The following is a 24953-nucleotide window of genomic DNA, read 5'->3' on the forward strand; positions in this document are numbered from 1 at the left end:
AATTAAGAATTTAACTATAAAAATTGTAAAACGTATCCAAACAAAGTCTAATTTCTTTCTTTTTTTTTTTTTTTGAAATCCTACTATTTAGTTTGAAACCCCAAACCCTACAAGAGTTAAATGCAAGAATCGAGTCAAAATTTAACATATTTTTATTTTAAAAATTGAGTTTTAATTTATAGTTTATGGTTTGAGGTTTAACTTCGATAAAGGACATTTTGGTCATTCTACATTGCACAGCCCCGTGTCAGGCAGAGCAAAGTGATTTCACTTTTCTGCGTACCTTTCTCGGAAAAATTAACATATGTTGCTAGTTCTCGTCAGTACCAAAGAATCCTCCCACCGCTATCCACAAATACTAGGGATGAATCAGATTTGAATCGGCTAAAACCGCTCTTAATCCTGAATCTGCACCTTCTTCGTCTTCGATTGCTGCAAAATTGAGGGACCGTTCATGTATCCTTTTTCCACTGTTCATGTGCAATTTTCGATTTCTATCGTATCTGTGGGCACGCGCGCATTGACATTTGTGTGTTCGCTCTTTGCTGTATATCTAAAATGCATTTTTTCTGTTGTGCCGTTAGATTCGAGGTGGATGGAGGTGATTTTAGGGGAAAAAGATGCCGGCGATTGGATCTACAGAGGAGAAGGAGCTGCCAATCTTGTTCTTGCATACGGTGGATCCTCGTCTGAATTTGTATGTTCATTCGAAAAATTGTCCGTTCTTCATTGGCCTTTCATTATCTTATGAACTGGAATTCATTGGGGCTGTGAAGAGATTTTGAGTTTTATTTAGTGTTATACTCTGCCTTTTTGAGAAAGGGGGAGAATTTGCAGAGACAGAAGGTTATAATTTTGGATTGCATTAATCCGCCGTATGTACGTGAAGGCTTGATAAACTCTAGAAACACCCAAACTTATTTTGAAATGCTTTGAACTAAAATTAAAATCTGCTAATCACTTTTGAATCTTCTTATTGGTGTTTGGTAGTTAGCTAAGCCTAACTAGCACTCATTTTCTATGTAGATTCCATTTTCTTTCGTTTGGAACTGTAATGGGCTAATTACGAATCTCCGCCATTCTCATTCTTTTGATTTACTGTCAATCCAAATGGTGTTTGCAGTAGACTTCCATATTTCAGTGTTATGTTTGGTAATCAAATGTCTTGTGAGTTAGAATTAGAATTTTTTTTTTTATTATGGGCCTTATTTTTGTTAGTTTATTGAGTATCCAACTACTAACTTGGATTTATGCAAGAGGATCTCTAAAGTGGGTAAATGTGTATGAAATTCTTATGATGACTCATTACTGTTCTTTCTTTATTTAAATTTTATTTTTGTCTCTGCGCACACGTGTGTATGAAGGGGGGGAGAGGAGGGTACTTGTAGTTGTTGGGTTACCTTTCTTGATCAGACTTGTCCCACCTTGTAAAAAGTTGATCTTGACATAAATTTTGTATCTGTTTAAAAACTAGGTGATCTTCATAATCAATTGTTTTCTTTGAAGGCATAAAAAATATTCTTCTCTACCTCACTTTTTTTGGGGGGGAGGTGGGGGGGGGGGGGGGGGGAAAGAAACCTTTTCTTTTAAAATCTAGCAAGATAAAATTTTCTATGATTTTCATTAGGAATCAGAAGAATTAGGTGGAAGTGATTCAATAAGTTGATTTGTGAAACAACATCCATTTGAAAGAATTGGATTGTGCTAATACACATTTCCCAATTGCCACTACTTATGGCTTTTTTCTTCCATGTTGCATAGATCGGGAAAGTACTACGAATACAAAAAGCTCCTTCAAATGGATCTCCAAGATATGGCTTTGATATTGAGGATGGAGATTTAGCTCTAACTGAGGATGAGTGTCTTCTATGGAGAGAAATTGAAGGCCTTGCATCAGCAGCAACAAGGGAAATTGCAGAACACCTGTATGTACGACATGTGATGAGTCCCCTGTTAGGTCGTGGGCATGTTGATGCTGGGGTATGTTGCCATAATGTCACAGGGTTGGATAGAATTTCAATGCACATCACCTTTTTACCTCTTTGGTAGCAAATTCACTGTTGATTAGAAGATAATTGAATTTGGTAGTTTGACTTGTAGTTTGTTAAGGAAAGTTCTATTTTTGCATTATGGCTGCTACTTTATACTTCATTCATATGTATGCTAATCACTTCCTTTCTATATTGTAGTTTCTATTCAATTCTTGAACCATCATCTTTAACCGTATATTTTTGTTTATATAACTAGAAATGGCTTAAATTCTTTGGTTTGTGCCCTAAAATTTGAGATAGATTCATACTTGGAGAAAAGATATACTCACGGTTGTCTATACCAAATTGTTATAGGAAATCTATAGAAACATTTTGCTTTTGACTGTTATTTAGGAAACAAAAATGATCATTCAAGATACCTTTAACATTGTTATTTCCTCCATAATTGGCAGATTTTTGTAATTGTATCCAAGGAATTTCTGGAGGTGGTTGAAAAGAATGTCCTTTGTCAACGTCCTTCTTGGCGAGTTGATGCTGCCAACGTCAATGCCCTATGTAATTCTGCTCTTCTCATGTCTGATCATTCAGTTTTCCCAAAAGGTAATTTCTATCTCTCAATTGTTATTAAATAAAATCTTTTACTTGCACCATCCATGGCAAGGTCATATGGTTTAATTTCTACAATTGCTCCCTCCAACTTGTGATCAGGTCAATCTACCAAAGAAAGACAGTTACATGTTGTCTATCAATTGGTTAATGTAATAGATTAGGGCTCTGGCTTGACACTTGGTAATTCAAATTCAACATGTGGTGGGGCTTTGTACTGCATTTGAGTCCCGGTCTTAAGTTTTTCCCACCTTTAGTTACTTTTGATAAAATCTCTATTTTATTTGATCTTTAACCAAATGACAAGACATCTTGCAATAAAGATGCAATTACATTTAAACAAAGGTGGAAATGTAAAGCCAATGTGGAGATAGTCTCAAAATTATTAAGTGACTTGCGGGTTGGCATGCCTGAAGATATATAGGCTTACGAGTGTTGGAGATGTGGAGCTTGATTTGATTTATGACACCTATGCAGAGCCAGTATAAGGGTTGCGGGCGGGCTCAAGGGGTGGAGCCCCAGAAACCTAAATAGGCCCAAGTTAGGAGTTCTATTTTTGCCTTAGTCTTCATGTATAAATACGTGGTTATAATTCTTGTAATTGTAACATTCTCAAATAGTGAAAAAACACCTAGTGCAGCCGTAAATGTAGACATAATTTGCTGAACCACATAAATCCGGTCGTGTGTGTAATTTTGTTCTAAGTTTTCTTTATTGCTTGATTCGTTCCCTAACAACAACCCCTGTTGGGTGTTATACAGGGGTTTTCCATAGGATTTTGACTTTCTAGTTGTTGGTCATATAAATCAAAGAGTTTGTCAAGTCATTTCTAGTGGTAGGGCCATTGATGGAACATACAATAAATAAAATGGAGATTCCAGTGTTAAAATCTTTCATTTATGGTTAACTTGTAGTAGGCAATCAGAGTTTACTGAAGTATTGAAGGATAAAGCCTAACTAAACAGTTTAAAGTTGAGATCCTTAAGCCCAAATATTTGGCACAATTCAATGGAAATGTGTCTTTTTCTTTCTATCTTTTAGCATCATAATTAATCAAATTTTGTACGTTCTTATCCTGAAAATCAGTACTGTTGGCAAACATTCATTAAAGATAAAAAATAATTCCCTAACATTCATTAAGCTATATTTTGGTCTCTAAAAGCAAGAAATAGACTTTTCCAACTTCATGTTCAAGGGTTTTTTATTTTATTTTATTGCTTGACCATCATCTTGGCAAACAGTTTCATTTGTTAAAAGCAAGAAATAAACTTTCAAGTTCACGTTGATGGGTAGTTTTTTTTTTTTTATTGTTATTCTTTTCTCTTAATAAATTTACCCCTTTACTAGTGTCATGGCATTCTTCTTTTCTCAGGTAATCTAAAAGGGAACTTCTGCATATCTGTTGAGATAAAGGTGCTTTTCCTCCATCAACATCTTGCTTTCATCTCTCCTCTTCTCAGTGGTGTTAAACACTATTTTAAGTTGCTTCTATAACCATATAATATCTCTTCTCCTTATGTTCTTCTCCTCTCTAAAACACAGCCAAAGTGTGGATTTCTTCCTATTTCAAGATTTATATCTGAAGGAAATGCTGTAAAAAAGAGTACAACTCGGTTTAAAATGCACCAAGCACTGAAATTGCATCAAGGAGAGGTAATTTTTTTTTTTACAATTATCTTATTCATGATAAGTAAATTAGTAATAAGAATCTCTTTATTCAAGTGTATTAAATTGAAAATCATTTATGATTTTGGTCCAATTAGATTTCATTTTGTTCCATATATATCACCCCTGATTTTATCTGGACTTTGACATGTATTGTTTACCTTGCTAGTTTTTAGCTCTTTCTGTTTTTTTCTTTTTTCTTTTTCTTGCCTGCTAGTTTTTAGCTCATCCAGAGTCTTGTTTTTCTCAGACATCAGAACTAAGTGAATACAATCCACTTGATATGTTCTCTGGATCCAAGGATAGATTACATGAAGCAATCATGGCACTCTTTGCAACTCCTCATAACAATTTCCGTGCTTTCTTGAATGGTTCCCTCATATTTGGTGGCTTGGGTGGTAGAGCAGATGGTACTAGTTGTATGATTGGTGAAGCATTTGAAGATGTACTTAAGTGTGTAATTCAGGCAGACGAAGGCCTCCGTACAAGATATTTTCTATGCCTTGTTACTGAAGCGCTTTATGGATCAGGGTTATTAAATCAGCTCCTCAAAATACAGAAGCTTGATGTCTTTGACATTGAAGGCGCTATTCATGCGTATTATGACATTGTTTCTCAGCCTTGTAAGGTGTGTGAAAATCTAGGTGATAATAAACTATCAAACATCTATACTTATCTTCATTCATTGCCTTTGGATGAAAGCTTGAAGATTGTGAGGGACTATTTGATAGCTGCAACTGCAAAGGACTTGAGTATTATGATTTGCTTTAGACCCAGGAAAGATGAGGATGTGGAATCTCCATATAGTTCTGTATTCCTCGAATCAACCAACCAAAGGTTTGATTATAAGGTATGTAGAATATCCAGGTCCATATTTCAAATTTTAGTGCATGTGGTTTGTGTCAAATGGAGTCAGAGTTGTGTGAGTGCAAGATTCATCTATAGAATGGAATGATTAATTAAGAGGGTTTGTTATTCTTTAGAAGAAAAATGAGGAGAGTCATTGTTTGTTGAAACTTAGGAAATTCCTTAATTGTCAGAAATAATTTAGATTTATACTCCAGATATTTCAAATTCCTTATTGGGAAATTCCTTACAAGGCCAGGTATTTCAAATTTTTCTCGACATTAAATGATCTCGTTTTTTGCACAAGTAATTTATGTATCAGATTGACACTTGATATTGTTACATGTTCATACACAATTTGGTATTTTATCACCTAATGGTCTCATCAACTACCGCTTTGGCAAATACACACACTGGTACTAGGTTTTCAAACAATTAAATTCCCAAATGTAGAAGTATAAAATGCCCAATTTCTTTCCTGCCATATTTATAGCTAACAGAAGTTCAAATTTACCAGGCATCTTTTATTGACCTGGATATGAAGCCACTGAAGAAGATGGAACGCTATTATAAATTAGACCAGAAGATAGTCAACTGCTACACTCGCATGGTGAACAGAGAGCAGGTACAAAAAGTTGTGAGCATTGACATGTATGAAGCTACATATTCAGATGAATCCATCAAAACAGAGAATGGCTCTAATGCTGAAGATCCTGATGGTAACATATAGTTTGCTAAAGAAATCTCTCTCTCTCTCTTTCTCTCTCTGGTTGTACAAAACAGGTACACTAGAAATCTTAATGCATTGCTTGCTGATCGAATTTATCTGTGACCTTCATATCATCAATTCTGCTCAACATCCAGTGACGAGTATTCAGAATTCAGGACTTCTAAATATTAACATTTTGTAAGCCTTCAGAAGCCCAGATTTCTAAAGCCTAGAAGTATTTGCAAACCCTGAATATATACAGGCAATCATGTTGTGCCTTTCTAGGATGATTGAGTTGGGTAATGGTAACATTTTAATATGGGCATTCAACATCCATTGTTTTACCATATATACACAAAGTTCTTAATTTCCTTCCCTTTCCTTCTTTATTTGAACCAGGGTTGAGCAAATTAGTACATTACACTTAGAAGTCCAGCTGAGGTTGTGCTGAGGCATGAATAAGAAAATGCCAATAGGTTCCTAGCTTTTCTAACTTTTTGGTCCAGCTGAGTATATGTCAACTTATATTTTATGGTATTACCTCTATTGTAGTCAGACCCTGCCAAATAGATTCAGCATTAGGTATGACAACAAGGTACCCACCAAACCTGCCTCAAATGGGGTGGGGTTTGGACATATAAATTTCTTTGACAGGGAAGGTGAACAAAAAAAAAAAAAAACCAATTCATGGATGGGTATGGTGGTCCCTGACCTGCACATAAATTTAAATAATTTTTATTTTATTCTGTTTACCTACAATCTTACCTGCAAACCAAGGCCAAAACCAAAAGAAATGAACATAAATGATTTGCCATTTCTGGGTTAAAAGGTTTAACTAACCTTTATGCTGCCACTATGGAGGCTTCATAGGAGACACAAGGCAACACACATTGGATTCCTCATCATCAATAGGAAAGTGATATTCAACTACTTCAATGGGTTTAATTCTGAACCCAAATATTTATTGATAGAGCTGGGTTTTCAATAAATCTTGTTGATGTGGCTGGTCATATGGAAAACCTATTGATTTGTCTTTTACTGGTAAAGTCAAGTTTTAAAGCATTATACATTGTAAAAGTATTGTTTTTGAATTTTGCTGTTAACTCTAAAAAATTCAATGGCTAATGACTGTATTCTTAGATATGTGTCCCCAATGAAAGAGTTGCAAGTAATCAAATGTATGGGAAGAACATAACACATAGCTTGAGTATATTGTCTTGAAGCTAGCATACCACACATGAAGTACAAATTTCTTTGCTATAAGATGTGAATGGGTAGAAACCATGAAAATGACTTTACGTCTCAAGGAGATGCCAGTATATAAATATATATATTATATAAATACAAACTTGATATATATAATATTATGGTAATATGGTTTTGGAATATATTTATGTATTATGTATTGTATAATATAATATTGATATTATATGAATTCTTTGGGCTTAATTTGGCATGGCATCCTTTGTAATCCTTTTCTATAATTTCGTGATCAAGAAAAATAACAATATATCAAGCCTTAATCATATTATGTGTTGTCATCTACATAAATTTTAACTGATCAATTATTTCTATCTATGATCTTATCTTCTATAAGACCTTTATAACTTATATTATACCTTATATATATAATATTATCGTTTTGAAATATATTTGTCTATTATATATTATATATCGTAATATGGATGTCACGTGAATTCTTTGAGCTTAATTTGGCATGGCATCCTTTGTAACCCCTTTCTATAATTTTGTGGTCAAGAAAATAACATATCAAACTTTATAATCACACTATGTGAGGTTAATTACATAATTTCTAACTAGTCAGTCATTTCTATTTATGGTCTTATATTTTGTTAGACCTTTATAACCCATATTATACCTAAGAGTGTCTTACCAAAATTTTCTTGGTCTTTCTCTACTTCTTTTGTGAAATACTTATTCCATCCCATCCATTATTCTCGCAAGAAGCTCTATTGGTCTTCTTCTCACATAAGTAAATCATCTTAATCGATTCTTATCCATCTTATCTTCGACAGAAACTAGTCCGACCTTGTTATAAATAATTTCATTTCTAATTTTATCTTTTCTTTTATGGGAACTCATCTATCTTAACATCCTTATTTCCATTACACATATTTTGCACATGGTGTTTTACTGCCTAACATTCTATGCTATGCAACAAAGTTAGATGACTCCTAAAAAAAGAAAAAAGAATGAGTATTATGATTATATATTTAGACATTAATGAAAAACTTAATTTGTAAATAAAATTTATACAACTTAAATTTTTTAAATTTATTTTCATATATATTATATCATCAACTATATTCTGTTTCTTTTTTGTGATCAAGTATATAATTTGCCTCTCTAAATAATCTATAAGTTGATTTAAAAGTATTGTTATATTGTGATGTTAAATTTATTTGTATGTGACATTTTTTTTGACAATAGTGGTGATTTTATATTTTTTATAATGTTGTTTTGTATATGAAATATATATATATATATATATAGAGAGAGAGAGAGAGAGAGAGAGAGAGAGAGAGAGAGAGAGAAGGTTAGATATAGAATTTATATAGTTGACCCCACTTTGTGGGGATTAAGGCTTCTTCTTGTTGTGTATATATTTGTAATATATGTCATTAATTTATTATAATGATATATCCAAATCGCACTTTATTAGTATCATTCGACGTTGGTATTGTACTGTACAAATAACGAATCCAATACTTTATCTGTTATGGTACTAACAGTTATAGTATTATAAACTAAATCATTGCCTTCTTGCAATGGTAGGGTTTAGTTCCCAAGAGCCCCTTAAATGGAGAGTCAGACAACCTATAATGGCTTGCAAGCAGGGTGGTGGCCAACAAATTAATTTCCTACCTGTAGCCTGTAATCATGTATGAACTGCTATAGGTTTGTATGTAAAATGTTGCAAGTTCTGTTACATTAACAATGATGCTTATTTTTCTCTTGGGTCGAAAAGTTGATTTCTATTTACCCACTGAAGGGTATGATTCAAAAATGTTTGTGCATAAACTGGTAGATGTTATTCTCTTTTAGTACTAAAAATATTATTGTCAACTGTTAGCAGTAGGATTGGGCAAACTCTTTACTTGTTTGTGCGTTTTAATGGAATAGGTTAGTTAAGCTACCAACATTGGCAGAGCAATTAACATGGAAGGGCTCTTGCACTTTGGCTAAGTGATCATAAGCATGGTAATTAACATGGAACCGTCCAACTTTGGAACCTGTCCTGCAGCAGCTTAATTCAAAAGGTCCCAAGCTATTCAAGGTCTCTCTCTCTCTCTCTCTCTATTTATATGTGTGTGTGTGTGTGTCTATGCTGCATGCACACTTGCAGATCCAGTTATATATATATATTTATGTTGCATGCACACCTGCAGATCCAGTTAGAGAGAGAGAGAGAGAATCCCAATGGGCAATTGGTTATGATTTGACACTTCGTTAATGGGTTTAATGAGCAATTATGATGGTAGTGATGTTGTCTTGTCCCTGGGATAGTGGGAGTGATGAGGTTGACAATTGAACTCTCTCTTATGTGGATTGAGGCCATGCTCCTCAAGAGAGGAATGGGATCTCAACAGAACCCATAGCTGTAGCCTCATACGCTATGGGTTGACAATTGGACTCTCTCTTATCCAGAAACCCTTGCAAGTCTGGGTGGATACCTAGGTCTTGCCTCAGCCTAGGTTGTCAAGGTACAAGATTAACTTCTAAAGAACATTAGCATGCCATATTGGAGATAGCACATGCTGAAACCTCACCTCCTGATGGTGAGACACTCAAGAGAAGAGTTTCTTTAACAGAGCCAAGAATGTATGTCGACAGAGAGAATTATAGAGATGCAACTTCCCACTCTTTAACTAAGCTGACGCTTGGAGAAGGCTTGATCCTTAGAGGGAGAGACCAGAGATTCATACGCTTAATCTTTGGAGGGAGTTATTGGAGATTCATATATTGGATCCCCAAAGAGATAGTTGGAGATTCACATGCCATCTTGACAGTATATAGGGAGACAAATCCCTAGGAGGAGAGATTACGAGAACAGATAGGCAACCCACATTTTCTATAAATGTAGATGTGGGTGTGATGCCTCTGCTATTTAAATCCATGGTTACGGGAGCGACTGGCACGGTATTTGGGTAAGAAACAAAACTGATATCAACGTATTTCTATTGTCGCAAACTAATAAAGCAAGGGACAAATACTGGAATTTGTAAATAGTGTCTCAATTACATTTGCTGCAGCCTTCGCCATCCCATGTTCAAGTTTATGTCATACTTGAGACTGTATGACTCAGACAGATCCAACAACTTGTAATTGGCATCTCAATCTCATTGACATTTGCTGCAGCAGCCTTTGCCATCCATCTACTTTCTTGAAACGATTATGTGTTCACTGGCCATTCATGCCCATGCACATATTTACTCTTCTGAATTTTCTTCTTTTGTTGACTGACCTTATCTTTGGCAAACTGGAGAAGTTTACAGAGGAATGTGACTTCTGTTTTATTGCAGAAAACAGTAGTGTCTGTGGACCTACGCTCTTACTGCAGACTGAATGTCATGAAACTAATTTCAACCATACTAGGCCGTCCTAAAGTGCAGCGACCATTGCAAGTGAAGCTTATCTGGTATGTCTTTATGCTAAGGTGAGAAATTCAGAAAACATTGAAAACAACAAATCAAAAGATGAGTCCAGCTGCTTTTGAGGGAAAAGAAAAGGAACCACAAGAAGCAGCGAAAGCTTTTCGTTTCCTTCCAAGGACATGTCGGTGTGTGACTAAACGACATGATCCTTGCCAATGGTTTCAGATGTTGATTATAAGATGATTCAAGATGTGGGCAATATACATTGGTAATATGAAGCAACTGGTTGATGTTTTAAGTTCCAATTGTTGCCATTCTTCGTGGTTTGAGCTAAAAACAGTGGCTCAGAGTACTTAGCATGTGAACATAAGAACACTGTCACTGTTTGATGTTTTAAGTTCCAATTGTTGCCATAATTTGTAGTTTGAGCTGAAAACAGTGGCTCAAGGCTCAGAGTTCTTAGCATGTGAACATAACATCTTTGTCTTGTCCTGTGTCTGAAATGCTTTCTGATTTTAGTACTCCTCAAGGAACTATGCAGACAGGATGAAGTCATGAAAGGTATCACTAAACTCCAGTGGATTTTATCTGTGAATATGATGTGAATGTATCTCTTCTTGTTTTTTGCTAGGTGCTTCCAATTTTTAGTACATTAAGATGTATGTCCAAACAGTTATTTTTAAGAGTAACAGTCCATTGTGTTTAGGAGTTTGAGATATTGCGAAATCATAAGTTTAATTCTGCGTTTATGGAACTACGCAATTGATTGTGTAGGCTCTTGGGTTTTGAGTTGCAATAATTTGTTCTTTCACTTAAAGTTATGGAATAGAAGGAGCATGAATTTTATAAAGGGTGAAATAGGTTCAAATTGAAGATTCACTTTAATAGAGGGATCTCTCAAATTTCTCACATTTAAAAAAAAATAATTGGAATGGATAAGCTTTTTATAATTCTCTTACATTTTGAAAATTTATTTTTCCCAAATTCTAAATATACTGGGCTTTGGATATATTAAAAGAAACTTAACCTCGGCTTGGTCGGCCCATTCTGCAGAATCATGAGCCCATTGGTGATGGACTTGGGTTTTGAGTTGTAATAATTTGTTCGTTCACTTAAAGTTATGGAATAGAAGGAGCGGGAATTTTATAAAGGGTGAAATAGGTCCAAATTGAAGATTCACTTTAATAGAGGGATCTCTCAAATTTCTCACATTTAAAAAAAAAATAATTGGAATGGATAAGCTTTTTATAATTCTCTTACATTTTGAAATTTTATTTTTCCCAAATTCTAAATATACTGGGCTTTGGATATATTAAAAGAAACTTAACCTGGGCTTGGTCGGCCCATTCTGCAGAATCATAGGCCCATTGGCGATGGACCGATGGGAGTAGGCCCAACCTAACTTTCGTGCTCCAAGACAAGCAGCAGAGTCGGCTTATAACATAAAGGGCCTAGACTAAGTTGAGCGGCCCATTGTAAGATATCATGGGCCATTGGGCCCAAAATACTTTACATATGGGGCAAAGAGATTGGGCTTCGGAAGCCCGTTTTTGGAGATCATGGGCTTCTTGCTTGTGGCCCATTTAGTTGGGCCTAGCTGACAGATGATGTGAAAGTCTTTGGACCTTTCTGACTATTGGACTGGTTATAAAAATCCTATTTCCATCTTTAATTTGCTCATTCAGTAAAGTTGGGAAAAAATATTTAATATAACAATTATATTACTTTATTATGCTGTTGCAATATCACAATTTAATATTAAATATTTAAATTCAACACCTTTATCGACCCTCTCCATTAATATTTAACATATTTATTTATAATATAAGGCATTAACATAAAATATTACTATAAATATTAAAATTAACTCTGCAATTCCAAAACGTCGATTCCTCCGAAGAAGCAATCAAGATCATGTTTTCGTCTGATACTATGCCTTCCACCGCCACGGTTCTGTCGGCGACGGCCTCGCTCGCTGCAACAGCCGTCCTACTCCGGAGTATCGCCGCCGACCTCATCCCCGGCGAAGTCCACGACTACTTCTCGTCGTCTCTCAGAAAAATCTCCCGCCGCCTGTCCTCCCAACTCACCGTCGTCATCGAGGAGTCCGACGGCCTTTCCTCCAACCAGATGTTCGAAGCAGCCAACGTTTACTTGGGCACCAAGTTGTCCCCTTCCACGTACAGAATCAAAGTCAACAAGCTCGACAAGGACGACGAGCTCGCCGTCACAGTCGACAGAGACCAGCAGATCGTCGACTGCTTCAACAGCGTAAAGCTCACTTGGATTTCAGAGTCTACTTTCGTCAAACAATTGGCGGACAAAGCTGATCGCCGCCGAACGAACGCCAAGACGGAGCTGAAATACTTCGAGTTGAGCTTCCACAAGAGGCACAAAGACATGGTGTTGAAATCCTATTTGCCGCATGTAATACAGAGAGCAAAGGCGATCAAGGAAGAGAGAAAGGCGGTGAGGCTACACACCGTGGATTACAACGGCACCGACTACTGGAGCTCGGTGGCTCTGAATCATCCGGCGACGTTTGATACCATGGCGATGGCGGAATCAGAAAAGGAGGAGCTCATAGAGGATTTGAATCGGTTCGTCGGCCAGCGAGAATATTATCGGAGGGTTGGGAAGGCTTGGAAGCGGGGGTACTTATTCTATGGTCCGCCTGGGACGGGGAAGTCGAGCTTGGTTGCGTCCATGGCCAACTACCTCAAGTTCGACGTGTATGATCTGGATTTGAGGGAAGTACAGTGCAATTCGGATTTGAGACGGCTGTTAATTGGTTCGGCCAACCGATCCATCCTTGTGATTGAGGACATTGATTGTAACGTTGGGTTGCAGAGGCGAGATTCGGATACCTGCCTAGTTGAAGACGACAAGGTAAAGCTTGATAATATAATTCATAGGTTTGATAGAATAAACGGCTGATTATGTCCTATCTAGTGGTCAAGCTGTGGAGACGAACGGGTAGTAGTGTTCACGACCAACCACAAGGACCGCCTGGACCCGGCGCTGCTGCGGCCGGGCCGCATGGACCTCCACATCCACATGTCTTACTGCACCTTCGACGGGTTCAAGACACTCGCATTCAATTATCTCAAGGTAAAAGAGCACCCACTGTTTGGAGACATAGAGGAGTTGCTAATGAAGGTTCAAGCCACACCCGCAGAGATTGCAGGGCAGCTGATGAGGAATGACAGTGCCGAGATGGCACTCCAAATGGTCATCAAGTTCCTCCAGGACAAGGAAACCAGCAGAGTAGGGGAAGCTTGAGGTAATACCAGATAGATTTGGGTAGGAACCTTATTTATCATTGTGAACGAAGGATAAATTTTCAAGTTGAGATATCTATAATTATCATTGTGAATTGAGAGACCTTATAGGGCCTACCCATGCAGAGCCCTCGGACATCCCCTTTTTTGCCCCCTCAGAACGGAACCTAATAGGTAGAGAGTTAAAGGCACTCGAAAAGCACCTTGCATCTGCAAACAATGCGCAAGCATGGCCTCTGCAATCTAAGTTGTCTCATAGAACTAGGTCAAAGGTAGAATCCGGACTAGGGAGGCAAGCATAATAGTAAACTCATGCAATATCTCGAATTGTCAACATGCCTACATAATCAACTGGTAGATGCGCGTGTGCACGGGCGCTCATGCAGGCAAAAGGAACAGTCAGTCACCAGGATAGAATCATAAATGAACAAGTTTTTTGTAATTCCACACTATACCAGCAGTATAGTTTGTCAATCTATACAGATTATGCACAAGCCTGCTACATACACATAAAGAGGCAGAGAAATGATTAATTACGTTGGAATCCCACCTCCTCAACATTGACCAATGGTTCATATGTACAAATTCCATGATTTTTGGAATATCTGGAATGCAGGAAGCGAACTCATTTGGTAGTCAACACTGTTTTAACTTGCATTGAAGAACCAATTGGCCATCCTCATACCTGTTAGGCCCAATTCCTCTTGGACCTAAGTTGAGTGAGTTTGTCCCTCCACTGGGCTGTAATAAACCAGAAAAACAAAAACAAATCAGAGAAAAGGAACTCTTTAACTGATGAAGAAAACGCAATCAGTCTGCACAAGGAAAATGGGGCAGTTGGACTTAAGCCGAACAATACCAGATCACCCTGCTGGTCACCATGACAACATTTATGTAGCATGCTAACAGTAATTTTCTTGACACACTTTAGCTTCAAATGCTTTACTTTCAATTCCTTAGCAAAATTAACTAAATTATGGCCATTTTTTTGCCATTTTAACTCAAAAAGAGCTTTCCCACTACCCTTCTTTTCCCGAAAATAAATAGAAGGCCGGATGGGGGTTGAAACTATGAAAGCTTTCATTGTCTACAAATACTAGGTAACCACTAAGGCATGCATGTGTGTCAAAACAGAGTACCTGCATCTCTGTACCGTTCCTCAACGGCAGCAATCAGCATGTTCCGCACAAGATTAAACTCCTTTGTTTCAATGCATGGCTGACCAGTAGGCCTGCATCATAACATATTGTATTAATTTAAAAATCAAACTTGCATTTGCTCCAAGAAATTGATAGCCATGACTCATAACAAAAGAAAGTTTCCAGAATTCCATCACAAGACAATTCTGTCATTACCCAAGCGGCCAAGCCTATTGAAATAGATATTATAATGTCTCAATGAACTCTTTCCTATCACTTTCACACTCTCTGGAACTGGTTGCATAAATGTGTGAAATCCATTCCAAGGCGTCCTATGTAACCTTGCGAGTACTGGTTCTTTTGAAGTCTAAAGCCCATTATAGTTACTTGTTCCAGGCACATCACAAAGTTCAAGCATCCAATGCATAAAATTTCCCCAAACAAGCAGAACAAAGTGCAATCACAAAGGAGCTGAAAATTACCGGTCCAGTTCTGTAAATAGTAGGCCATCTGAAGAAGAGGCCTGGATTGAGACCTTAGCCGATTCAATGACCCTCATTCCATCACTATATGCCAAGTATTTGTTGACTTGTATAGGTACCTGACAAAATTTTAAGTTAGAGATTTAAAGAATACACAACTTCAATTGTTTTCACAGAATTACCAGTTATCTAATATTTCAATAGTTTTCATGCATCCATCCAAATAATGGGCAGATCATATCATAAGAAGTCATCTAAAAATGTTACAACAGCTCAAGCAATTTAGCAAGGCACCTCTGCTTGAAAACAAAACTATCAACTAGACATTGTGTTGACAAGCTTCTGATGATATTTGCATGCTACTTATAGCACATCTGTCTTTCACACATATAAGAAAGTCAGCATATTCAACAAGTACAACAAAGGAAGCACATCCTTTTCTCACTCAACAGTTAACAGCTAGACTTTAGGACAAGTACATGTTCCTAATTGGTAAACAACAAATGAATATTTCAGTTGCATGATTAACCTAAAAAGCATTTTGGTCACACTTTCACCAGTAATTTTAAGCAACAAAGAGAGAAAAGTACATAACAGGAAATTGCTTTAACAATCACAAGGAATTTGGACAACGTTCAGCCTCATAATGAAATAAAACTTTCAAACAGTAGCAATTAATTGTCAATTGAATTCCAGAGAGTGTGGCCATGTCATAAAATAAAAACCGCCGTTTGGTCAGAAATGCAGTCATGCAACCTTTGCATATGAGTACTGATTTTATCAACATGTACCCTTGCTCCAACAAAAATTTTCAACTTTGAGATAATATACATATATGAATATATATATATCATCAACACTCTTTCTTTCCCCAACTCAAACTTCGAGTAATGACCATGTGCGACGCCACTTGAATAAGCATCATACACATCAAACCAAGATTAAAAAAAAGAAGCAAAAAAACAAAAAAAACCTGTACATGTGTGCCCCATAAAATTCTTCGTATCATGTAAAACCACAAACAGCCTAGTGACATGCATAGCACCTAAGTGATAAATGGTATTATGTTTGTCCAACTATTTTATCTCATGGTTCCTTGTGAAAGAAAGTTAAATTAAAACTCTATAAAATTCCACTTGTATGGGGAAACAACCACATTGAAACCAGTACCGTAGTTATAATGCAAAAAGAGACTCCAAAGAGTACCTTGCATCTCACTGCGATGTTAATGGCATCTGAAGGTCGAAGGTCAAAACTAACACTCTCGGTTTCATTACCCAACTGAGAACAAATTTTTGTGTGAGTTAAAATATTACCATTCAAGCAAGTAATAACAGTGAAATGCTTAATGCAAATACTTAGGTACTAAGGACAATCACAAAAACACTAGGGGTTTCATAGGATTATGCCTTTGTCAGATGCAACTGAGCAAAATATGCTTCATGGACTCTCTTGGTGACCCGAACAACCTTCACCTGAATAACCAGTAAGAGACAACACAACCAGAATTTAACAAAGAGGCATCGGCGTACACGGTGAATAGTAGCATTTCTAATCACAATAACTGATAGAAAAAAAACTTAAACATACTGCATAGCCCATCTTGTCAATCATCTCCTTCACAACTTGATACATGGTAGGCCTGGCCTGAAAAGCAATCAACATTTGACATCTTTTAGGCACAACACTCGATATTGGGGGGGGGGGGGGGGGGGGAGAATGTTTCTTCCAGCAAATATGATAAAAGTTTCTAAAGAAGATAGAGATTACAATTTGGACATTACGTATAGCTGCCATAAGCAACACACTAGGCATCTCCACTGCCATTACAAGCAAAAAGTAGAAAGAGGTTATATAGGAGCAGAAAAAGTAAAAAATACACAATCCTTAAGAGGAACTTTCTTCATCATTGAAAATAAGAGATGCCAAGTGTACATACAAACAATTATAGGAAGGAGAAGACCAGTCCCATCTTCCATCTTCAACACAATAGCAGGATGTGGAGCATAATCCGGCAGATGCCCACCTTGTGGGTTGTTATGAACACATCTTAAATGCCTACCATCTCTCATCTTAATCATGAAACCATCTGGGCCACTCTTCACCTCAACTATGTGAAAACAGAACATTCACAACATCAGTGACTGCACAATGGATTAACTGTAGAAAATAACTTTAGCATGTACTATAGTAGCCAAGACCTCCCCCCCCCCCCCAAAAAAAAAAAAAAAAAAAAAAAGTGAATTAAATTTTCAACCATCTTCTTTGAACAAAGCCATTATCACAAAGGCATTTTCCAACAGAAGACCAAAACATGCAACGAGAATTCAGTTCCGCAAGATTTAAGAAATTTAACTATTGGCCCAACTGAAGGTAGTATACCTGCTTCAACAACACTGGAGTTGACATAATCTTCATCATTCTCATTGAAGTTCTCTGCCATGCTACCGTTGCCATTGGACGAGGAACTGAAACTACATAACACCTTCTTGTACTGCTGCACACGCAGTTGATGACTCACGTTAATCCCAGTGCACTTGATTCCTCTGAATCCCCAGAATCCACTTCTAAGAACCCTATCTTTCATCAAGGGCCCATTAACAGGGTGAACATAAAATCCAGTTTGCTTGGCTCGTACAGCAGGGCAAATAACCGGTCCTTGCAAAGAACCCATTTCACCTCCTTTACGATCTATCAGTAAACAAATACAATAGGATCAAACAATATGTAACAAGAAACTAGAATCTCAATATCACAAAGATTTTTCATGCATATACAATATTACAAATTAATTAACAAAGGAAAAAAGTTTCCTTTGTCTACATTACTTGGGTACCAACCTTTATCTTACCTACAATTACTCGGGAACAGATGTTTATCTACATCTAAAACAACAACGCCGATAGTACTTTGGGTTCTAAACTTGAAGCTAAGCGCAACAAATAGAAAAATAAAGACTACGTAATCCTCGTGAAGAAATCAATTTATATTTTGGAAGAAAAAGAAGGTATTTAATGTTCATCATCAAAGACTGACAAGTTCTTTCCTTTGATCAGCTTAAATTTAAACAGAAGGCCAGCAAAATGATGCTAGCCCAGTAGCCTCTTAACAGCAGAGAATTTTTCCTCTCTCTTTGTTTTGCTCAAATCAGCTACGAATTTTTTCCTTCGGATGTTGATCGTCTTCTACTTACAAAATTCTGAACCAAAATAAATTGATTCTGGAAAACAAAATCCTAGTGGCCCGACAAAAATATAAAAAGAAAGAATTATCCTCTATAGATATTTAAGTAGGAATCACAGTCTTCAGCTCCTTTTCTGCGTAAAATGGGAAAATCAACAGTGTCCGATTTAGCAACAGGTAAAAGCAATTCCAAGTATCAAAAACACCATCAGCTAGAACGCTAATTCTTATTTTCGCCACATATTGAACGAGAAAAAACATCATCCATTCCAAAGAGGACAAGTTGGATACGGGTAGTAACATCACCACACCTGAAACCCTCCGGAAAGCTCTGAAACGAACAGAAACAAGAGCGTCCAGCCGCCGATCGGTGCCGAAACTCAATCCGACCAGTTAAAACCTTTCAGATCCCTCGTCGACACACTTCAACAAGAAAGAATCGCAAAATTGAATAACTCAAAAGACATGGAATTAGACCGTATTATTATCAGTTATCAGATAGGATGATTACTGATCTGTGCAAACCCTAGAACCGGACCAATCGGAGAGATAGAGGCTTCGCTAAGTCGATGACTGCCGACAGTGAGTAATGGATAAAGGAAGCTGCAGAGAGATTTGTGTGAGATGATGAAGAACGAAGAAGATAAGAGATTTTTGTTCCTCAAAGAGAGAGAGAGAGAGAGAGAGTGAAATGGTGAAAATATTATATATATGGATCAGGCTTTTATTCAATGATGAAGATGTTCTACCAATTATCATTCCGCCGAAATTACATGCTTGCCCTCGCAATACTTTTTCCTTTTCTCTTGAAATAAATAATTTATAGTATATTTTGTGAGTTATATTGGTAAGTTTGGATATCATTTCGACCATCACCAATAATTAATGTAATTGGTAATTAAGGGTCTAGAAGTCTACTTTCTCAAGTGGAAACAATCACTCGTTTCTTAGTAGACAAGATGTGAAGTTCATATTTTATTAAAGTATATATATATTTTTACTTAATCTTCATATTCATCATTTTCAAACAAGAACTTATGATTTTATCATTAATTGTCTTAGCCATCTTAATGGGGTCTCCATGCCTGCATATTCTTTTTGTTACAAGAGACTTGAGATTCTTAGATTAAGAGTTTAGTTCTCAAAGAGAGTTTGTCGCATTAATATTGATTTGTTTGTGTTAAGTTTAGTTAGCTTGCTTCATAGGTCAAAGACTCCAAACTTACCAAGTCTTTTTATATAATTTTTAAATTTATTATTTCAAAAATATAATAATTAAATATCTCATATATTTATAAAAAGTTAATTATACATGTTACTGTATTAATTAGGTCATCGAATGACAAGGACCTGCGCCTATCCAAGCCCAACACAACCCAAAATGGTGGCGACCATGTCAATCATTATCTAATTAACAATTATACGATAATACAAGCAATGAATTGTTATGTTTAGTCATATTTATAAAATAAATGAATATAAGTTGTATTCATCTATTTATTAGATATGTTCTATTAAAATTATTGGTACAATCGAGTTTATTACTCTTATTTAGGTATTCCCTATCAACCTTTCTTCATTTGAAGTTGACCATTAATTTTATGGCTATGTAAGATGCTGATAAATGGAAGGATCTTATTAATGTCTATTAATGATAAATTATATAGAATTAATTGTCAAATCTGAAAAATTAAATGCTATCATATAATTTTGTATCGGCTAAGTTCACGAGTTAGAGATAAGTGGGCTTGAACCACTAACATCTGCTACAGGATAAACCATCGCCTCTCAAATCCTCCTATTAATTCTACCATAAAGGCAAAATGATGGACAATAACTTTACTCCAAATACAACTTACAACTTTTATCATACCGTATTTTTTAAAGAACAATCTTTCTCAAAATCTCACTAGGAATGCTAAGTTGAACTTTCATTCGAACTAAAGACTCTTATGGTTCCAGAAGATCTACTTACAAGAGAATCAAGAGCGGAGAGTTCCCCACTTCTTTTTTATCCTACTAAGAATCATAAGAACACTAATTTTAAAAATGAATGCTTTTCTCAAATCCTTATTATCAGACCCAAGAGTAGGATAGCTAATGTCTTCTACTTATTGAGTAGGGTTATCAAATTTGACATTAAGATATAGTAAATGTAAACATAACAAATTTTATTTTCTTAAAGATAAAAATATCCAGATATAAAAAATAAAATTATATAAATACATAATTAAATAAAGTTATTTTTAGAATTATATGGGCATGTCTAGGGACTCTGGACCTTTCCCAGAGCAACAAATTATAAGAAATCATTTAGACATTTTTAAAAAATTTCTAAAAATAATTTAAGAGTGATGGTAATTTTAGAAATTTTCTAAAAATAGTATATGGTTATATGAAAATGGAAGATCGTGAAGGGTAGTTTGGACTTTTCGTAGAAAGAGGTGGAAGCGTTGCTTCGGATTGACGTCAGCACCTTGCTACAAGACAACTGAATTTGCCGGCGTCCGATAATCTCTAACAGTGCCCCCAGATGACGCCACGTGTGCTGCGATTAGAAGAATGATCTGGATAAGGAGCATATCTGCCCAAGCTAACCCTACCATGTGCTCGACCTCACGGCTCCTCCCATGTTCTCCAATCCCATTCATTCACGTCGACAGTAACATAAATATTTCACTATGTACTTAATCTCAATACAAAAATATAAGTGAATTCTATGCCATTTAGACAATTAATGTATTATATGTAAATTTATAATAATTTTATTTAAAATTAATAATAAATATGTTTATTATTACAAATTTGTGTGTATTACATCTGTTTATTATGATAATTACTTATTAAATTGATTTATAAATATAACATTCAAATTTTGACAATAAGTATTATATAATTCGTAATAGATGTATTTTATTTTTAAATAATTTTATTTTAAGAGTGAACATTAGGTTAGTTTGGATTAAATTTTTTCAAAAATTGAATCCAGTCAATTGAATAGTTGTTCAAATAAAAATAATGTGCAAGTATATAAAAATAATTTAAAAAATAAGTATTATTCAAATAAAAATAAATATTATTTAAGTAAAAATAATTTTTACTCAATTAATCTTTATGAACAAATTCTAATACAAAAATATTATTCGATTAAAAAGATTTGTTATTCAAATAAAAATGATATTATTCAATTACAAAAATTTATTATTCAAGTAAAAAATGACATTATTCGATTAAAAATATTTTAATTTTTTTTTTTGGTAAGGAACCAAACTAAATCAAAATAATCAAAAAATTTAAATTTAAAAATTAAACCGAACCAATTAATAAATTAGACTAATTCAGTTTGATTATTTTGATTTAAATAAAATTTTGTTTTCTATATTTTATTTTTAGCATCCAAACAATCTAATTAAGTAATGATAAATATATTATATTTTAAAATAATTAATTAAATTATTTAAATATTAAAAAGTAAAACAAAATTCTTTTGATTTGACCGAATTACCCTTTTATTAATTACACTTGTCTTGTCAGGCTACCCCTCTTAATGACTAACATTTTGTTTTTAATGTCATTGTTTAATAATTTTGTATAGTTTATTTGCATATGATATGACTTATAAGTTATTTAATTAGGTGGCGGACAACCCGCAAAGTGGAAATTAAAAAATGTTGAAAATAGTTGGCATGGCAGGACATTGGAATGGGAACCCCCCCCTTTGAACATCTTGATGGGCACAAAGGCACTCAAGATAAATTAATTAAAGAAGCTTTAAAAGGTATATTTATTGAATATATTTGAGATTTAAAATTTGGAATCTGATTCGAAATTTAAAATTTAGGATTTGCCAAATTCTTATTTTTCTTCTTAAACTTTACATACAAAACCTATCAATCTGCCTAAATTTTAAATATAACATATTAAATACTTAATATTTATAATTTATACTTATTAATTATCTAATTTATTAGTCAATATTAAGGACTCGTTTGGTCTGTGCTTCTTCAGCCTTCAGAATTTATTATTAATTTCAGATTGGAAGGGCCGTCATATTCGAAACTTAAGAATCAGTCATGATGCTTTGTTTATGCTCAAAACAGTGGGCGTGTTGTTGGGGCGACTGGCGAGCGCATGACCAATTAATAATTGATTGATTGATTAATCAGCTGGATTAATGCGAGACCCTAACAAAATTATAAAATAATTGCATCTGCTAATTGTTAATTATAGTTTTACGACGTCAGCCAAAGCCAACTTCAGGCTACATACACTTGTCCCGCAGCCATTCTTCCAAGGTAATGATAAATTTTCAGCTAATTAATTTATTAACCAAGCAATAAGATGATTAATTTGTGTTTATTACCTCTTATATTATTTAAATAAATTAAAATATGATACATTTTTCATCAATTAATAAAAATTGTTGAATGTTAAAGCAAGATCAATAAATACACATTATATAACCCAATAGTATAAACGATCTGTCGCATACGTTACTAAACTGGGGATATCATGAGATTGTGAATTCAATTTTAGCTCTTCATGAAACTGTACAATTACATGTGTCTATCCTAATAATTTAATATCTGATTTCAACTTGTGACGAATTTGTTCATATATTTAGACTGAGTCAAAATGAATCGTGAGTTTTAGAGATCATGAAATAATTTAGATCAAAACTATCTATGATAAGGGATTCCTCAAGTTTTTTACATTAAAAAAAATATTATCAAAAGAGGTTTTGTTAATAAGTGTCTTATGATATTGTTAAATAAGTTTGTTATGTTATTCGACCTAAATTGTAGGTGGTAAGTATGGATTTTATTCCCACGAGACTAACACTCTCCTCTTAATTTATTGGCCTCGAACAAATGTTATAACATTTTCATAATATTAAAATGCATTAAAACAAGCACATTAAATGCACTTTAACAAGGGTATTCATTGGCACAACTGTATCAAATGTGTATTTACTGTTGTTTGGCTATTGCTTTTAGGATAATGTTATATTTACTATTGAAAATTTATTTTTGTGACTTATTTATTTATCAGAATATGAATTTATATAAATATTTTTCTGTAAACAATTATAAATGAGTGATAAATTTATAAATAGGTATGTAATATTCTGAAATTATTATAATAATATTATCATAGTGATATTTTATTCTTCTTACTAGTAATTTTTTTCAATTTAAATTTTTTACGTAAAATTTTTTATTTCATTTCTATATTTGATGATTTGATCATAATTTATTTATTTTTATCCAAAATTCGTACGGAAGACATGGCATTTTGATGTTTTAAACAATGTTAATAAGGTGAAGTCCCGAAATACCTTTTATTTTTTATTTTAAAAAATAAAAATAAAACTTAATTAATCATCAAAATTTAATCTCATGATATCTTGCAACTACAAATATTTAATTTTACTACTTTACTAACTTTAACATTAATTTAAATTTTACTTTAACAAATATAAAAACGGCTCCATAATTATCAATTGTCACGTAATAAATTTTTATTTAAAACACTTCTAGTTATTAATATTAATTAGTCATACACTTTATTTTATATAAATTTTTATTTATGTAAAATTGCCGTCTCTTCGAAACTCGAGTTGGGCCGATTAAGCTTGTTAATTTTAAGGGCCCAATATGCATGCATTGAGATAGTTAATGGCCGAGAGTCAAAGATGTTAGGGCAACAAAATGAGAGTTCAAATTCAACGTGACGTACGCTTATCAAAAGAACTAGTATTATAGAGCCATTCTGTAAATAAAAAATATATGTATGGTCTAACTCTTACTTTCACTAGTCTTATCATCTATTATAGACAAATCAATTCAAATAACATGATTTAATGTCCACGAGTATATTATTTTAAGATAGGGTTGGCTCAAGGGCCTCTAAAAAGGGGACCCAAAAAAAGTGAAAACACCAAAAGAAAAGGCAAATGATGAAGACGTTGGAGACAAAAAGAGATGCCATAGAAGATGAGGCGTCAGAGAAAGAGAGAAGATGTCGAACTGGAGACATTGGAGAGAGAGAGAAAGAGAGACGCTACAGAGCAGGAGAAGAGACCAACCACTACCGAGAGACACCAATAGGAGCCGGGAGGGGACTAAGAGCAATGACATTGTCAAAAAACTAGGAGCGATAACATCATTAGAGACCAAGAGCGATGGCATCTGTAAAAACAATAACTGATCACAACAAGCAACATACACAGTCCTATAGCTAGTTAGATGATCAGGCGAGGTGATGGGAGAGAGAAAGGGGAAAATTTTCTTATCATCTAATACCCCACCAACTCTTAAGTCAATCCTACTTTAATGGTTGATCATCACACTATCTTTGAGAGGCTGATTTTATGTAAGTAGTGATACAGGGCTTTTGGGCTAAAGGGTAGGGTTGAAAGAAAGAGGTATATGA

General features: G+C 34.8%; 3 protein-coding genes across 19 annotated transcripts; 2 read left to right on the forward strand and 1 right to left on the reverse strand.

The window, feature by feature from the left end:
- The first annotated feature begins 252 nt into the window (after positions 1–252).
- Positions 253–11080, forward strand: LOC127807590 (inositol-pentakisphosphate 2-kinase). Of its 15 annotated transcripts, none has more exons than XR_008024746.1 (11): positions 253–697; positions 1762–1980; positions 2444–2591; positions 3970–4010; positions 4140–4250; positions 4513–5112; positions 5626–5827; positions 8614–8720; positions 8962–9115; positions 9228–9986; positions 10362–10507. XR_008024746.1 is itself a non-coding variant. In XM_052345580.1 (10 exons), the coding sequence occupies exons 2-10, from the start codon at positions 596–598 to the stop codon at positions 10497–10499; spliced, it is 1668 nt and encodes a 555-aa protein (XP_052201540.1). In that variant the 5' UTR covers positions 253–456; positions 585–595; the 3' UTR covers positions 10500–11078. The 15 variants fall into 15 exon arrangements, 5 of the variants coding, with proteins under 5 accessions (XP_052201540.1, XP_052201539.1, XP_052201541.1 ...); XR_008024747.1 differs by lacking the exon at positions 10362–10507 and adding an exon at positions 10092–10355 and having other exon boundaries at positions 8614–8736; XR_008024745.1 differs by lacking the exon at positions 10362–10507 and adding an exon at positions 10092–10355.
- Positions 11081–12306: 1226 nt separating this feature from the next.
- On the forward strand, positions 12307–14000 carry LOC127808185 (AAA-ATPase At3g50940-like). The gene has a single exon (XM_052346597.1). It carries the CDS (start codon positions 12348–12350, stop codon positions 13368–13370), a length of 1023 nt encoding a protein of 340 aa, XP_052202557.1. The 5' UTR covers positions 12307–12347; the 3' UTR covers positions 13371–14000.
- A 126-nt stretch (positions 14001–14126) lies between these two features.
- On the reverse strand, positions 14127–19211 carry LOC127808183 (bifunctional nuclease 1-like). Of its 3 annotated transcripts, XM_052346595.1 has the most exons (11): positions 19030–19210; positions 18830–18941; positions 17718–18026; positions 17275–17445; positions 17106–17155; positions 16926–16982; positions 16745–16810; positions 16542–16616; positions 15336–15454; positions 14854–14945; positions 14127–14455 (listed from the first exon to the last, which is right to left on the reverse strand). In XM_052346595.1, the coding sequence occupies exons 3-11, from the start codon at positions 18007–18009 to the stop codon at positions 14403–14405; spliced, it is 975 nt and encodes a 324-aa protein (XP_052202555.1). In that variant the 5' UTR covers positions 18010–18026; positions 18830–18941; positions 19030–19210; the 3' UTR covers positions 14127–14402. The 3 variants fall into 3 exon arrangements, with proteins under 3 accessions (XP_052202555.1, XP_052202554.1, XP_052202556.1); XM_052346594.1 differs by having other exon boundaries at positions 18830–19210; XM_052346596.1 differs by lacking the exon at positions 16542–16616 and having other exon boundaries at positions 18830–19211.
- Between the last annotated feature and the right edge of the window lie 5742 nt (positions 19212–24953).

The sequence above is a fragment of the Diospyros lotus genome, chromosome 8 (genome assembly GCF_014633365.1).
Source record: "Diospyros lotus cultivar Yz01 chromosome 8, ASM1463336v1, whole genome shotgun sequence".
Taxonomy (NCBI): Eukaryota; Viridiplantae; Streptophyta; class Magnoliopsida; order Ericales; family Ebenaceae; genus Diospyros; species Diospyros lotus.

Excerpts from the sequence above, each read along its gene's own strand:
- LOC127808183 (XM_052346595.1), bottom strand. The coding sequence starts at position 18,009 with ATGGGTTCTTTGCAAGGACCGGTTATTTGCCCTGCTGTACGAGCCAAG. Across the intron at positions 16,983-17,105 it reads CTATACGTAATGTCCAAATT|GCCAGGCCTACCATGTATCA; the intron begins GTAATCTCTATC and ends ATTGCTTTTCAG. Across the intron at positions 14,946-15,335 it reads CTATTTACAGAACTGGACCG|GCCTACTGGTCAGCCATGCA; the intron begins GTAATTTTCAGC and ends GTTATGATGCAG.
- LOC127807590 (XM_052345579.1), top strand. The coding sequence starts at position 455 with ATGTATCCTTTTTCCACTGTTCATGTGCAATTTTCGATTTCTATCGTA. Across the intron at positions 4,011-4,139 it reads GCATATCTGTTGAGATAAAG|CCAAAGTGTGGATTTCTTCC; the intron begins GTGCTTTTCCTC and ends TCTAAAACACAG. Across the intron at positions 8,721-10,361 it reads TACCTGTAGCCTGTAATCAT|AAAACAGTAGTGTCTGTGGA; the intron begins GTATGAACTGCT and ends GTTTTATTGCAG.
- LOC127808185 (XM_052346597.1), top strand. The coding sequence starts at position 12,348 with ATGTTTTCGTCTGATACTATGCCTTCCACCGCCACGGTTCTGTCGGCG.